Source organism: Bombus huntii, chromosome 1 (assembly GCF_024542735.1).
Source record: "Bombus huntii isolate Logan2020A chromosome 1, iyBomHunt1.1, whole genome shotgun sequence".
Classification (NCBI taxonomy): Eukaryota; Metazoa; Arthropoda; class Insecta; order Hymenoptera; family Apidae; genus Bombus; species Bombus huntii.
In genome coordinates, this window is record NC_066238.1 from 13,741,169 (window position 1) to 13,756,602 (window position 15,434).

Genomic DNA, 15,434 nt, shown 5'->3' on the forward strand with positions numbered 1-15,434 from the left:
AATCCTATTCGACAGCAATAAAGAAAAAGATAGAAAAAGAGATGGAAGGGGCTAGAAACTGGCCGGTTTCCCTCAGATGTCAGCACGTTGGCTCGTATCTTGTATTTCGCGGTGGTAGCAGCGGCGGCGAAGGTGAACGGTGGTGGTCCGAGTTTGCAGAGTGGGTACAGTGTGTACGTTAGATAGCGAAGGTGTAAGTACGTCTGGCTGGTGAGCTGTGCTTACGCGTTTTCGTCTCCCGTGCGGCGGGGGCTACCCTTCGCAATAATCCGCGTCACGCATGGCACCGCTTCGTGCCTGAGACGCCTTTTTCTCGGAGACAGAGAGAGCAGGATCGTGCACGGCCGGGGCCCAGCCTCTTCGCGTGCCTCGTCTCATTTTGTCGTTTTCGAGCGCCGGAGAGACAGAGTCGCGAACGAGCCGACAGAATGACCAGCCAGGAGACGCTCGATCAAGGGATCAGTAACGTGGAAACCGAGTATCTCGAGATCAACTCGAAAGGAGCCTGGCCGATCCTCTATCAGGTAAGAAAGATCGCGCCCCCCGTTCCATCTCTTTTCTTCTTCTTCCGTTTTTGCGTCTTTCCTTCCGGTTACAGCGAGAAACGGCGGTTCCTGCCTGCAAATGTGTCACGCACAGAGAGTCTTCCTACCATCACATCCTAACATAATCTGGGCCTCCTTGCACAATTCGACTAACATTATTTATGAATTTACAAGTCCCAAGTCAAAAGGTAATAGTATCAATAAAATATCCTTGCAACATGGTAGTAAGTTTGGTTATAGGTAGACTGCGGATTTTTATACGAATTCATATTTCTGAGGATATAATTTAAAACGTAGAACCTCGATAGGCAATTAGCACTATATTTTGGATATTTGATATATTTGTTTTTTCATATTATGCGCAATTCTGCATTTTCAGATGTCCTATAAATGTATAAATATCTGCAGTCTTGTTACTAAACAAACTTCTAGTTGTGTGACTATTACGTTTGATTAAAAGTTATGAAATTGTCGAAGAGAAGTTCATAACCTACAACTTGCAACTTGTCAATTTATTGATATTAGTTGGTAAATTATTGTGCAAGAGACGCCTGGACTCTCCGCTGACACGACTGTTTCATCCAAGACATGTACGATCCAGAAACGCTGAAATTGTGAACATGATGAAATCTCGTTTCGATCTCGCTCGACGATGTTTGATTGCCAATGGAGGCTAATACCATGGTCGCTGGCACGTTCTCATCTGTCGCGAGATCTCGTAGCTCACGATACGCTCGTCATTTTTTTTTAGCGCTGCTGAATGAACAGGGAAACCTGTATACCAGCACCAGCGTGTGTATTGTCACACACGTCTGTTATCAAGTTTTCGTTTATTTATCATACGCGACCCGTTCTTGGCCGCATGGCCGCATTTGACTTCCTTCGTGATTTTTGCTAATCTAGCCCAACGCACTTGATTAATTTATGCTCGACAAATGAATTTGATTTGTCCGTACTTGCAACGATGCGATTCGATACGATATTAGAGAAGAGTCAGAGGTTCCACTGCGTTTATCCATTATCTGTTTTGTCCCGTAACTGGCATGCTTTTCCGCGGATATTTACAATGTGCGGATTGTTTCGCGATACCCAGGGACTATCAGTTTACTTTCTTGGAAAGCCGTTTTCACGAGAAAATTTTTAAATACTGCATAGACTCTGCATTGTGATTTTATTACCAAGGTCGAATTTCTTGGTTTTAAATATACGTGCCAGGTATATATTTAGTAATACAGTTTGTATTCATAAGTAGAAATGTAAGATTTGTTACCAGATATTAAATGAAACTTATACAAGTTCTAACAATCAAACTTCATAGATATGTTCTATAAGTATAATCGACTATGTTATGTAAACATAAGTCATTTAAAACTTTATTAAAGAATTATAATAAAACTAGGAGATATGAAGGAACAATAACAAACTTACAGTTACTGCCATAAGACAAACACACCTACAGTAAACATAATCATCATTAATTGTCAATTCTATCTCAAAATCTGAATTATTCCTACTGATATGAAATTGATAGCAGTAAAGAAGTGTTTTTAAACTTTTCTTTATATTTAAATGACTTATATTTGTATGACTTTTTTTGCTTGATAGCTGTTATATAGCTTAAGACATTAGATAAATGAAAATTGTTATTATTTTTATATCTTTTCTTTTCCCTATTATATAAGAAAATGTTACTTTTACAGCATATACGCAACGAATGCAGTAATTTTACATACACATGCAATGAATCAAAGAAACCACAAAACAGAAATTTGAACCGTTATAGAGATGTTTTGCCATATGACCATAGTAGGATTGTCCTTAAAAGGGGCCCATGTGATTATGTCAATGCTAACCTCATACGGGTAGATATCATATTCAGATACTTAACTCTAAGTAAGAAGAACATGATAAAAAGATCTTTTTTATTATAGGTAGATCGTGCCCATAGACAGTACATTCTTACACAAGGACCACTGGAAAATACTGCTGGCCACTTTTGGCTAATGGTATGGGAGCAAAATTCTAAAGCTGTGTTAATGTTAAATAAGATAATTGAAAAGAATCATGTTAAGTGTTATCAGTATTGGCCTCTTGGTGATTCGATTAATACTATGATGTTTCCGGATGTTGGTATAAAAGTAAAATATATCAGTAAAACAGAATCATCGGATTACACAACTAGAATATTAAAGTATGGAGATAAAGAATTATATTACAGATACTTCTTTGAGAAGTGCATGTTTAATTTGAGAAGGTATTTGATTTATTGTTTATGTCTTTTGTAGGTTAACTGACTTGGAAACAAAAGAAAGTAGAGAAATATTACATTTTCATTATACCACCTGGCCAGACTTTGGAGTTCCACAAAGTCCAACAGCTTTTTTACGTTTTTTAACAGATGTCAGGCAATCAGGAGCATTAGATCAAAATGTTGGTCCTCCTGTGGTACATTGTTCTGCAGGAATTGGGAGATCAGGAACATTTTGTTTAGTTGATACATGTCTTGTTTTGGTAAGCATTATACATACTGAAGAGAATTTAGAAATTACAAATGGGAAACTACCTTTCTATTCTTTTGCAGATTGAAGAAAGTGGATTGAATTCTGTGAATGTTAGAGAAGTGTTAATAGAAATGAGAAGACACAGAATGGGTTTAATTCAAACACCAGATCAATTAAGATTTTCATATGCTGCCATCATCGAAGGAGCAAAACAACTGCCATCCAACAACGTGGTAACTAATACCAATTCACAGTGGTACAATATTATTAGTCTCTTCATCCTGAATTAACTTAATATATGTTTTTGTCGTTTGTTTCATGTACATACATGTTTGTCTTTGTGAAAAGTCTTGTCCTTAATGTGAATTAACTCTAATAACATTGTGCTACTGTGGAACATAACAGTCTTTGATTTTCACTAACTTATGTGGTCTTTACAGAACATTAATAATGAAGTGGTAACAAATCATTATGACGTGGTAAGTAACATCAATAATTCTTCAAACGAAGAGGAAGATGAACCACCTCCTTTGCCACCTCCAAGAGGTGAATCCTTAACACGTAGCATGATGGCAGATTTAACTTCAAATCCAATAACAAGAAATGGTAAGCATGTAATTGTAAAAGTTAATAATTTTCAAAATATAATTTTCTTTTTATCTAATATTAGATGAATTAAGTGCACCACCTGACAAACCATTGCCTAGAGAGCCATCAATTTCCACAGAAATATCTACCACCAGTCCACAGGCTGTTCCAAACTCTGCAGTAATCACAAACAATTTACACGAACAGAATTCGGATGGTGTTGTGGTGCCTAATGATAATACTAGTGACGGTGAAAACTCTTCAAAAACAATTAGTCCTCCGTCCAGTCCAGATACGTGAGTTATTTTAAGAATGAAATCATATTTACGTGTTTCAATATCTCGTTTCTTCTTACTTATTCCATGTAAACAGGAAAAACGAAGTACGTCATCGTAATAAGGAGAAGAAAGAACGTCTGGCAGCACAAGTACGGGAAATGAAGCGTCGTCAAAAAGAGACTGAAGAATGGCAGAAGCTCAAGAGGTCATTATTTAAACCTCTTACAATAGGCATAGGCGCTGCAATTGTTGGTGGGGGTATTATAGCAATCTGTGGCTATTTGTACATGCGTGGTTAGGACCAAATTGTTTCCCTGTCACACATGTACATGGACCATCGAATTGTCAGTGATAATAGGTGATCCGCACATTCAAGAATAGTTACTTTCACTACGAAATATTTAACAGCTCCATTGCACATGCCATTGATTGCCGTTTCGAGAGAGTAATTAATCAGGGAGAAGCATTTAGTGTTATGTAATTTAAAGTAAAAATACACGCAGTCGTCGTGAGGCGTTATATTAACGAGACTATCAGTTGAGTTGGCAAAATGAGACACACGTCAGTTATCTAAGAAACGTTCAAGAGAAGTAACTTATTCTAACGAAGTGCATTTTGTAAAGGACATTGCTGCACGATAGAGAAACGAGAAAAAAATGAGAAAGAGATCAGGAAGTCAATGATAAATAGGAACGAAAGAGAAAAAGGGAGATCCTCGATTTGTATTTTTGTATTGTGATTCACTTAATGAGTATGTATCATACTAGAAGCTATACATTCTTTTGAAAATCTTCTTGTTAGGTTTCCATGAAAGTTGCACTTGACAAAGTCAGTAGACCCTTTCGCATTCGCGTTTCCAATTATAGTGAAATAAGAGGTAAATTGACTTAGATTTTTACTTTGTGATCTTTTTCTATCCAATTAGAAATAGAGACTATCTTCTTTATTTGTTTGATGATGCTAACAATTGAACGTATATTCTGTGAAGTAGGATGCAAGAAAAAGCACATGTAAAAATCTAATATAAGTAAAATAACAGTGTCCTCTTATTCTCATATTGTAATAATGGTAGGTTCTTACATATAATAGACATTACACACGAAGTGAGTGCACGACGTTTCGATAAGTAAGATCGATTATTTAATTTTAAAGTAGTAATCAATATAGAGGCAATTAAAAGTATTAATTTACCACATTTTTTATTTCTTACAACATTTAAATAAATTTAGATTTCTTTAATTTAATTCATTTCATTATCTCCGATATTTTAATTCTGATAATGAGTTGAAGGATGAAAGAGACGAGTTTCCTTCAGTTTTTCAACTGTTATTCTTCGAATAAATTTGATCTACCGTTAGCAATCATCCAGGGTACCAAAATCATTCGCCTAGAGTTTAATAAGTAACCTCGATCATCTTGCTAGAATTTAATGGATATATTCGTGATAGTCATAGAGAAATGTTAATGAACTTTACAGTTATAGTACACTATATAAATGTTTCTTTTTATAAATAACTTGCCCATATAAGTAGAATCCATTCTTCTATAAAATGTTCATGACGAAACGAAGTCGCATTAGAAATTAGCATAAGCGATGCCTGTGACGTACCATGGCCCATTCTCACATGGCAGATGAATGTTGTTTACTTAAAATCATCGATTTCGTTCGAAACTTGTTCCTGGGGCATGCGTTAAAGGGGAGGGGGAAGAAAAAAGAAACGAATCATCTTGACTTTCTCTCTTCCTGGAAGAAACGCGTCATCGAGATATTCCGTTTAATATGGCAACTGGTGCCTTCGATGTTGTGTGTACTTCGTAAATAATTCATGCAATTTCGTAAAATGCTCGTAATCGTTTGTAATATGAGTCATTTTATACTCGAAGTAGCCGAGGGGATTTTTTATGCGAGAATTACATGACCTGGTTAACAGAAAAATTATCATATTTCTCGTAATACTGGAATAATTAGCGGGAAGAATATTCTCAGCGAGCAAAACTTGCTACTGTATTCATCACTCGTTATCCTGCGCATTGCGTTTTTCATTTCATGTGATGAAATTGTCGACATAATGGGTGCCAAACAATGAGAAGCCAACAAGAATTTTGTACGTCATGCATAATATATATAGAAATATCTAATATTCTTGTGAATCAGTTTTCGGTATCAGCCTTGATGCATACTTCAGTGTAAGTATTAGAACAATATCTGATTATATGGAATTGAATCAAGCACTCGACTAATTGGAGAAATTAGTGTTTCGTAGGAACTTCCTCGCATGCTTGAAGATGAAGTAAAGTTGCTGTAGATGATTCCACTAGTGTAACCAAGATGTACATGATATTGATCAGAAATTGATACTGTGTGCGCACCCGATTAGTATAATATCAAAGCTGATGTCGAAAATTAATTCAGTCAGAGGAACATGTTGAAATAATCAACGGTATCATAGTTGTGTTAGTAAATTTTATTTTATACACTTTTAACCCCTTATCAAAGGCGTTTTTCTATCATGTATCATCAGCAATCTCACTCCCGTCTAGCATTCGGATAGATATTGCAATATTTATACAAATTATAAAGAACCTTAGTTCCCACATAAAAGAGAGTAATTAGGGGTTAAAAAAACACATTATTTTAAAACACGAATTCTAACTGATTTGCTCAATAGTAAATCGTTTAAAGCACATTGAGCATCGTGGAAAGACTGAGTACATCTATAATTGCTTCTACATGAAGTTTAAAAAAGAAACGAATGGAAACGAAAAAGAATTACAAATACGTAACGCGGTTAAAAAAGATTTTTACTCTTAAGCCGAGCTTCTACACAAATCGTCACGATCATTCTTTAACCTGGGGTAAGCTTACTGGATCGTGTTCCAACATTAAACAAAAGAGGGAAAGAAGTTAGAACAGGAAGCAAAGTATAGCTTAGATGCTTACGTTTTGACTTTTTTCCAAGAAGAAAACACGCGTGGCGTGAACAAATGTATTTTGTGTACTTTTGTATTACGTCGTTAATCCATAGGATGCTTGGAACACGATTTTCATGTCAAAGAATTATTTTTCTGATACGTGTTACATTCACTGCACAGTGGTTATAAAAAGCATTAGTACATAATTATTATAGCATTTATATATTAATTAATCAGATTCAAGCGTACTCCGTTTCGTGTCATTTAATAGTACTTTTATGTGATTAGGAAAAGTCGATACTGTAAAAATATAGGACCTGCTAAAAAAAGCGCTTTATTAAAAAGATATATATAGGTATATACAGATACTTTTTGTAACCACTGTATATGTGTTGGTGTGTTCGTTCACAATGCACCGAGGCATAATCGCAAATTATCGTAGGAGAGATGTCATCGTGTTCCATTTAAAGCAATGTTAAAACGTGTTCGAAGTTGAATACAGTATTCTGTCGTCGGTACAGTTCACCTATGTGTGTGTGCACCATTGTATATCTTGTTACCTGATTTTCATCTAGAGTATATTCGTACGTTTATATTGTCGTTAGAGGAACATGCGACCCAAACATGTTTTCTTTTTCTCATTTTAAAATGATTTTTGAAACATGTTCGAATAACTTTAATATAGCATGCGAGAACAGTGTGAAAAACAATCTTCTCCGAGCAAGAAGAACGACACATACGTCAGCCTTCATTTAGAGCGATTACATTGAGCGAAAGAGATGATAGAGCGTTCCTAGAAGAGAGTCGACAAATTCGATATTTTTTATATTTTCTTTTTTAGAAACACGATGAATGTGATCTTCGAGTTTATAGCGAGAGTGCTTCTGTTCTTGAACGGTTGAAACTGTTTGAAGTTTCCAGATGCTGACTTTTAGAACATAATTTTTATGTTGAAATTACTTCCACAAGAAGATCTAGAAATAATAACGACAACTTTATTTTATTATATTACTGTATAATATAAATGTTAACATTGATTTCTATGTTACAACGTAATTGAACAATTGTAATTCTATAAATATGAGGAATACTTAACGACATCATAGTAACTCTTACGCTGCAATATTATTACTTAATTTTTGACAAGACCAGAATTAGCACCTGGAAACTTATAATTAGACTGTGGATGTTTATATATACACAAGAAATTTAGAAGTGCAGAAACGTATAGAGTGCACTTAATACGCAAAAGATACATAAAATATCCAAAACAAAGGACAGATAATAATATCTATAGTAGGTAAAACTAGTTTTTATCTAGATTTCATTTCTTTAATTACAAAAATATGAAATATGCATCCGTAGTTTATTTATAACAGTTGTAATCGACCAGTTAACCGAAGATTAAAATTCGTTTCAGATTAGTTTAGTGTCTTTCGTCGTTAATGATCAATCGTGATGAAGGCGTTCATCACGCGTTCACCGAGAATTCTCGTTCCTGTAATTATCGAAAAAATAAGCTGAATATTAGACGTCGAAACATTTGTCCGACTTACCTGTTGTCGTTGCTGGAAGCTTCTTGAAGATTTTGATAGAGAGCATGCGAGAGAACGCGAGAGAATGTATGCGTGTGAGAGATGAGGAACGAGAAAGATACGTATTCTTGAGAACTAAAATCCATGAAAGACACGGTGCTAATAAAAAGTTCCAAAAAAAGAGACAAAATAAAAGGAAGGAAGAAAGGGGAAAAAGGAGAAGAGGAAGTATTGAGGAACACGCCTCGACGCGCGTGCATGCGTGAAAGAGCGAGAATGAACAGAAGAAGTATGAGAGTGAAAAAGACGAAATGTTACGAGCGACGATCGTGAGATTTCGTACGAACATTTTTTCCTACATTTCGCCACTAGAAGAATAATATAAGAACAGGAAACAAAAAAAGAAAGTCACACCATGTAAGGAGTTTTTTAGAGGAGTATACTTCGTCGATTATATGATAGAAACATGTTTTATATATATATAGAAATCGGACGATCGAGCTCAGAAGAAGATTTAAAAGAAAGAAAAGTATAAAAAAAAAAAAAAAAAAAAGACGAAGAGGGGAGGCTTCCGTATACAATTTCAGTTTTTCTCCATCCAGTAATCTCTCCGTCGTATACAATAGACATAAACTCGTTACGACACTACAAGGAACCGCAGAAACATATAGCTAAGTGCCTACTCCTACGAAAGACAAGGGAAGAGAAAAGAAGGGAGTCATAATAGTGAGAATACGATCTGTAGTAGCATTCAAATAGAGTTACGACACTGTACGCAACCCCTCGCCTTTTTGGAAGAGCGTAATCATCGAGCAAGTGAATCCTTTATTATCCGACAATATATACTTATACATGTAATATATATTTAGAAATAGATAATCGTTCCAGTAAATCTATTGTTACCTGACTGTCGAATGATCGAGTCACGAGATTTATGATTTATAGTTTATTATAATTATTTTTTCACAGGCTAGTATTTGAAAACAGAAGACTTTTTTTAAATGCAAACTTCATAGAACTCGATAATGCAATAATACTTCATGGAAGATATCTAGTGTACTGGTAAAATTCAATTCAAGAGCTAAGTAGAAAAGGTCACTAATTACAAAACTAATTTTCTTCTATATACCAAATAATATATATATATATATATATATATATATATATATATATATATATATATATATATACACACATTTCTTTTTAATATCATAAAACCACAATGTAATGAGTAACAAAATTAATGTATTTACAGATTATACTTTCAGGGATGTTTATTTTACCTGTCACTAAATTCTTCCCAACAAGACAAAAAAGAGAAGGCATTCTCGTGGTTTGATCAATTAATTTGACAAGTCAGGTCGTCTAAAACTTAAGAATGGAGTTGCGCGTGTGGAAAGGGAAGCAAACAAATGAAATACGGTATAAGGACCAGGAAAGCAAGAACGAAGATCAGGGTTTAGATAACGATATTAATGTTGTCCTTCCGGAAAAAACAAATAGAACATGGGCAATGGTAGGAAGTTACTTCTCCCTGAGGTCAAACTGCATCCTTGCGACTCTACTTCTACGCAGTTAACTGTTAATATTCACATTTACGATGTACACCGTGGTAGAAGTTGTATCGAGACATGGTATTTTAAATGTAAAACGAGAACAGACACACACATACATACACACGAATGACAAATGGAAACGTAACACTTGGTAGAATTAGAGAAGACTGAATCGTAGAGGAAGAGGGTCGAAAGAAGTGAAATGAGATAATGCGTTACTGATTCGCGAAAATTGGGGAAGAAAGAAAAATCAAATTTTTATGCAATTTATTTCCGATTGGCTATATGAAAAGAGAAACAATATCAGAACGAGAATTAATGGAGAAATTCATTTGAAACGTCACTTCGCTTCTTTACACGTCCCAACTAGAGAACATTAGATCAAAACAAAAAAATAAGAAAACAGTGAATAGCATGAGGAAATGGTTTGCATGCAATAAAATGTTATTTATGCGACAAGAAAGAGAAAGAGAGCAGAAAAAGGTCGATATGCGCGGCAGCATCGATGCCCTCACGACGCATATTCGTTTTTTTACTCCCAAATGTAGAACGAACAAAAAAAAAAAGCAAAGCAAGAACTACTCGTAGACGAGGTTCCCCGATTTGCATATTTAGATCGATCAATACAGGAAAGGATTTTTTCGTACTTTCCAACTTTTTTTTCATTCCACTACCCCCCTATTTGACTAACTTGACCGGTCGACAAGTTTTGGATATTGACATTCGTATGAAAAATTATATAAGATAGAAAGGATAAAAACTGTATTTTTTAGATGTATCTAGATTGTGGATCTTTACACATTTACGTGAAAATGCAAAGATGCATACAATGTACGATAATATATAAAATATCCCAAATATAACACTCTCTGTAATGTGTAATAAATGAAAAACGTTTCTGTTTAGGTTTGATCTCTTCGATTATGTTCATGGAAATATAAATATGTATAAATATCCGCAGTCCAGATGTAGTATTTCCAATAGAAATTATATGTTACAATGGGAATACATTCTTTGCATTATACAATGGCTACAAAAAGTATTTGCACATAGCATAGTATTTATTTATATTATACTTATATTAAATTTCATATGATTACAAAAATTGAATACTATGAAAATGAGATGTATAGAACGCGATAGAAACACATTCCATTGGAAAATAAGGATATGTACAAATATTTTTAGTAGCCAATGTATATGTATATTTCTTTTCTTTCTTTTTTTTTTAAATTGAAGTTCGCGTATGTAAAAATGATATGCTTTGTAATTAAGATATCTTATTAGCGTATTTGATACCGAAACCTGTCGAACGGTTCCCTCAACAGAATGTTTCACCTAACAATTCCACCCGGGAAGATTGGTATGAGTGAAATCGAGTCGACCAATTCCCATATACTAACAGGTCTAACTCGATCCTCGTGTCTCTAACAGACCTGGTCTATTACTAATCCGTTTTGCCTTGTGCTTGTTTTCTTTATTTCTCGTACTTGTCTTCCCAGCAGCCACGAAATACCCTCATCTGGTGATTTCTTTCAGATCTAAAAGTGAAACTACTACCGAAAGCAGCGAAACCGTGCACGAGGAGGCCGAATCTGCAAAATAAAATAAAAACTGCATATATATGAAAACAAAACAAAAAAAAAAAAAAAGAAAAGTAAAGAAAGATACGAAAATCTCGCGACAAGGTCGCGTTAACATCTCGAAAAGTAAACACGTGAGAAAGAGGTTCCTCGTTTCTTGAATCGGATTTTTCTTTCTTTTTTTTTCCAAATGAACACATAGATACGGAAATGAGCTAGAGAAGCGGAGGGCTATTTATTCAACGAATGCTTAAACTGAGAAAAATAAATCAATTGATTTGATACAAACAGAAGCAACACTTAATTTGACGATGCACGATGCTCTTTTAAGACACATCCTCTTTCCCAATCAATGATTTTTATTTATATTTCTTCATGACTGATGATCGAAAAGGGACTGTATTTAGTATCTTGAATCGATTGGAATCCTTTAAGAATCAAACCAAAAGTTTTAATCTTCTATATAACGAAATAGATTTGTATTGCCTTGTACTATCCATTTGGAATAACTATTTATTGTATTTGTTTATTGAAAAAGATAAACTGGGATAAAGTAATAATTTTATTTCTTTTACTCAATAATGTAGTATTAATTTTACTACGCATTACCAATCATTAACATGAGTTTTCTGCTTGGTGTATACAGTGTGAAGCAGTGTGAAGTATACAGTGGAATTACTCACCAGACCAATCTTTTACTTTTAGTTCCATGGAACTGGTATTCTGAGTCTCTAATCTCTACAGACAAATAGAAATACCAAAATAGTAATGTGTAAGTTATAGCAAAACAAAATTCCTGTCCAACTCATTGTCAGGTTCAACAAATCAAACTTTAACATCTAAATAAAAGGAACTAAGCAAGAAATGCAATTACCATTTTACATGGCTCCACAAGAGGCTCGTAAATTCCCATCCAGTAAACGATCATTTGATACGTATAAATGAACCACGTTCTTCTACTGAATAAAGTGTGTATCGTTGAAGCACAAGCTCTTCTAGTGGTTTGTTGCGTAATTTCATAGCCATGGCGTGCAATCAACTTCCGCGTAAAATGAATCATAGTGCAGCACAATCAGCGATCGTTAATTGAACATCAAACACTTTCCTACGTAGCAGGTGAGACAAACGACGAAGAATTGCCAGTGTTTGATCAGGATTGACGTGAGCATGCCTCTTGGTCAACGTCACGTTTCACCCCCGTTTGGTGGATACCTGTTTTTAAAAAAACACGTACTCGAGGATGCATCGATGTTACTGGTTTACCAGGTTGGTTATCACTTGCCATAGAACGTCATTGTACGATTAGCGTGGTTACGTTTGACGTCATTATTTCATATAAATGCTACGAGGATGCTTTGCCGGGCACAAACCTGCCACAGAGCTGTTACAAACAGATTTAGTGGTTTTTCATAGACAAAAAGTGGTTTTATACGAACTATACTTGCACCTTTTCTTGCTTTTATCTTCTTTGAGCGAATATTTGAAGATCTGCAAAGTCATTTTTCAAGTAGAGTACTCGAGGGTGTTTTTGAAGCTTGAAGATTGGAAGATCAGTGTTGAAGTCTGAATCTTGAAGGAGTTTTTCACTGAAGTAACAAGATGGTAAGATTATCTTGAGAATATTTAAATAAGTTTAGTTCAGTTGATACGCGATGAAACTCTGAATTCTTTACAATACGGCGGTGAAAATTGATTGAAAAGTGGAAATTATGATTGGTATTTTAATAAAAGAACATCTTTGAGTGAGTTTTCTTTGCAACTACGTATTTTTATAATCCTATACTGTGGAATGACAAAATTAATGATATAGAAGACAACAAAATAAAAAAGGAATAGGAAATTCACGTCAAGAACTTTGAAAAATGACATAATAATATTCAGAGTTATCAGCAAACCCTATCTTCATCTAGATAAATCTAAGAACTTAGAAAAGTAATAATATTTTTCGTTTCTTCATTTCAGAAAGCCGTCGCAATCATCTTCTTTCTGACTTTCCTTGGCTGCTCCACCGCATTTCCGGTCAAGCTGGACAATTCCAAGTCACTTGCCAGCATTTCGACTTTGCTCGAGGAACCAACCGATCTTAGAAGCAAACGACAGGATGACTCAAGTCCAGTAGCATACGCATTTCTCCTGAGCAAATTGGATGGGTCAGAGGGGGATTTTGATGGTACTTTGGTCGAGAAACGCGATGTAAAAGAACAAGATCAAGGAGATCTTGAAACTGCAGCTGGTACTTACGTTCTTCGACCACTGTTCGTCTACCGACAGCAGTTGGCGTATAGGCAACGAATCAGAGATATGAATCGTCGAGAAAATCGCTTCTGAATCACGTTAATAGAGCCGGTTATGACGTTGACAACATGACAAACAAAAGGACAAACGATTTGGAAGCTAAAGGAACGCATGTAACCCATAAACCACCTTATAAAGGAGCATATACGGAAATTTATGACTGAAAAGAGGAATATGAGGTTCACTTTTTTATGGAATGGGAAGGAACTTCAATTTTGAGGAAGATTCTGTGGAAAAGAGGAAAGCTAGATTCCTTTGAAAGCAATGTAATGAAAATTAAGGAGAATCTAAGAAGAGAGAGTACTAAAAGAAGATCTGTAATCTCCAGGAAGGATGCAATAGAGATAGGAAGAATATTGAAGAGTATAAGTGTTTGAAGATTTAACTATTATTCAATTTTCGAAGATGAACTTTGTGCTATATTTCTTCTATTATTGATGAGAACGATAGAAAATCCTTACAAGGCATGGAAGTTATCGAAGGCGGAAATAGAGAGGTCTTTAACGCTGCGTTAGTTATCGAACTCGTTAATGGATGAGTATAAATAGTAGAGCTGATAATTGGATGAGCAAACTGCCCACGTGATAAACAGAAGCATCAGTAGATGCAGAAAACAACATCTCTGATGTATAAGTTTCTGTTCTCTTTCTACAATTTATTTAGTCTTTCTTATGTTCTGTAATTTGTCACAAAATTTTGTACTGATATTTTTAAGATGAAATCTTAGCTTATATTGTATAAAAGTATGAATTAGTAATTTAAGATAATACTCTAATTGAAGGTAATTTTTAGTTGTAAGGGAAAACTACCAAAGGCACCAAAGTAAGCTCTTACATGTATTTATTTAAAACAATATTGTTAAGTATTTTAACTATAATTGATGAACTGTTTTTGTAATATGATTTTTTTATGTAATTATTAATCTCATTCAATAAATTTCTTGTAATAAAATACTTAAGAAATCTTTTTACTTTTTTTATATATACATAATATACATTTATTTTAATTAATCACATGAATACACAGACATATAAAAAATACACTATTTTCCTGGGAATACTGGAACCCTTATAAAATGGTGAGAAGAATCTCTTTCACCACTAGACCAAAATCTGTTTCCAAATGTTGACTGGTACCAAGGAGGATACAATCTGCCTTCTTCCATAGATTCTTCTGAATATGTGTTCCTTTTTTTTATGTTCTTAACATTCGCAGAATCTATTTGTGCAGGATCAGATAGACTGGAAAATTCTTCATTGGAATTTTTATTTGATGCATCTTCGGTTCCTTCCTCTGTGGTTTCATAATCATTATTTTGAGATTCATCCACAGCTAATCCCTGATCAGAATCTGAAGTATTATCCTGTGAAGATTCGTCTGAATTTGATGGCTCTTGGTATTCTTCATCTTCGCTATCTCGTTTAACGCGATACCAAGGTTCTAAAACGGAATTATGAATTGATTCTTTAAGTATGGTGATTATCTGTTGATTTTCTTCCTTATCTTTAGATTCTGTAGTATCCATTGTAAATGACTCTGTCATTGTGAATGCTTCCTTGCAACATTTTTCAGAAACTGATACACTTTCTTCCAAAGAAGCTGGTCTTTTTGTAGAGCTTATAAATGTTGAGTTATTTTTT

General features: G+C 34.6%; 1 protein-coding gene and 1 long non-coding RNA gene across 9 annotated transcripts; one reads left to right on the forward strand and one right to left on the reverse strand.

The window, feature by feature from the left end:
- Positions 1–90: 90 nt before the first annotated feature.
- LOC126869429 (tyrosine-protein phosphatase non-receptor type 2) lies at positions 91–12,073 on the forward strand. 6 transcript variants are annotated; one of them, XM_050625966.1, is made up of 9 exons: positions 92–524; positions 2,246–2,407; positions 2,477–2,736; positions 2,831–3,056; positions 3,127–3,279; positions 3,487–3,652; positions 3,717–3,930; positions 4,007–4,117; positions 11,456–12,073. In XM_050625966.1, exons 1-9 carry the CDS (start codon positions 429–431, stop codon positions 11,520–11,522), a joined length of 1,455 nt encoding a protein of 484 aa, XP_050481923.1. In that variant the 5' UTR covers positions 92–428; the 3' UTR covers positions 11,523–12,073. The 6 variants fall into 6 exon arrangements, with proteins under 6 accessions (XP_050481905.1, XP_050481923.1, XP_050481912.1 ...); XM_050625948.1 differs by lacking the exon at positions 11,456–12,073 and having other exon boundaries at positions 91–524; positions 4,007–8,767; XM_050625955.1 differs by lacking the exon at positions 11,456–12,073 and having other exon boundaries at positions 3,127–3,276; positions 4,007–8,767.
- Positions 8,812–13,101, reverse strand: LOC126869811 (uncharacterized). Of its 3 annotated transcripts, XR_007691010.1 has the most exons (3): positions 12,374–13,101; positions 12,109–12,237; positions 8,812–11,511 (listed from the first exon to the last, which is right to left on the reverse strand). It is a non-coding gene; the product is annotated as an uncharacterized LOC126869811 (long non-coding RNA). The 3 variants fall into 3 exon arrangements; XR_007691011.1 differs by lacking the exon at positions 12,374–13,101 and having other exon boundaries at positions 12,183–12,367; XR_007691009.1 differs by lacking the exon at positions 12,374–13,101 and having other exon boundaries at positions 12,109–12,367.
- Positions 13,102–15,434: the final 2,333 nt, after the last annotated feature.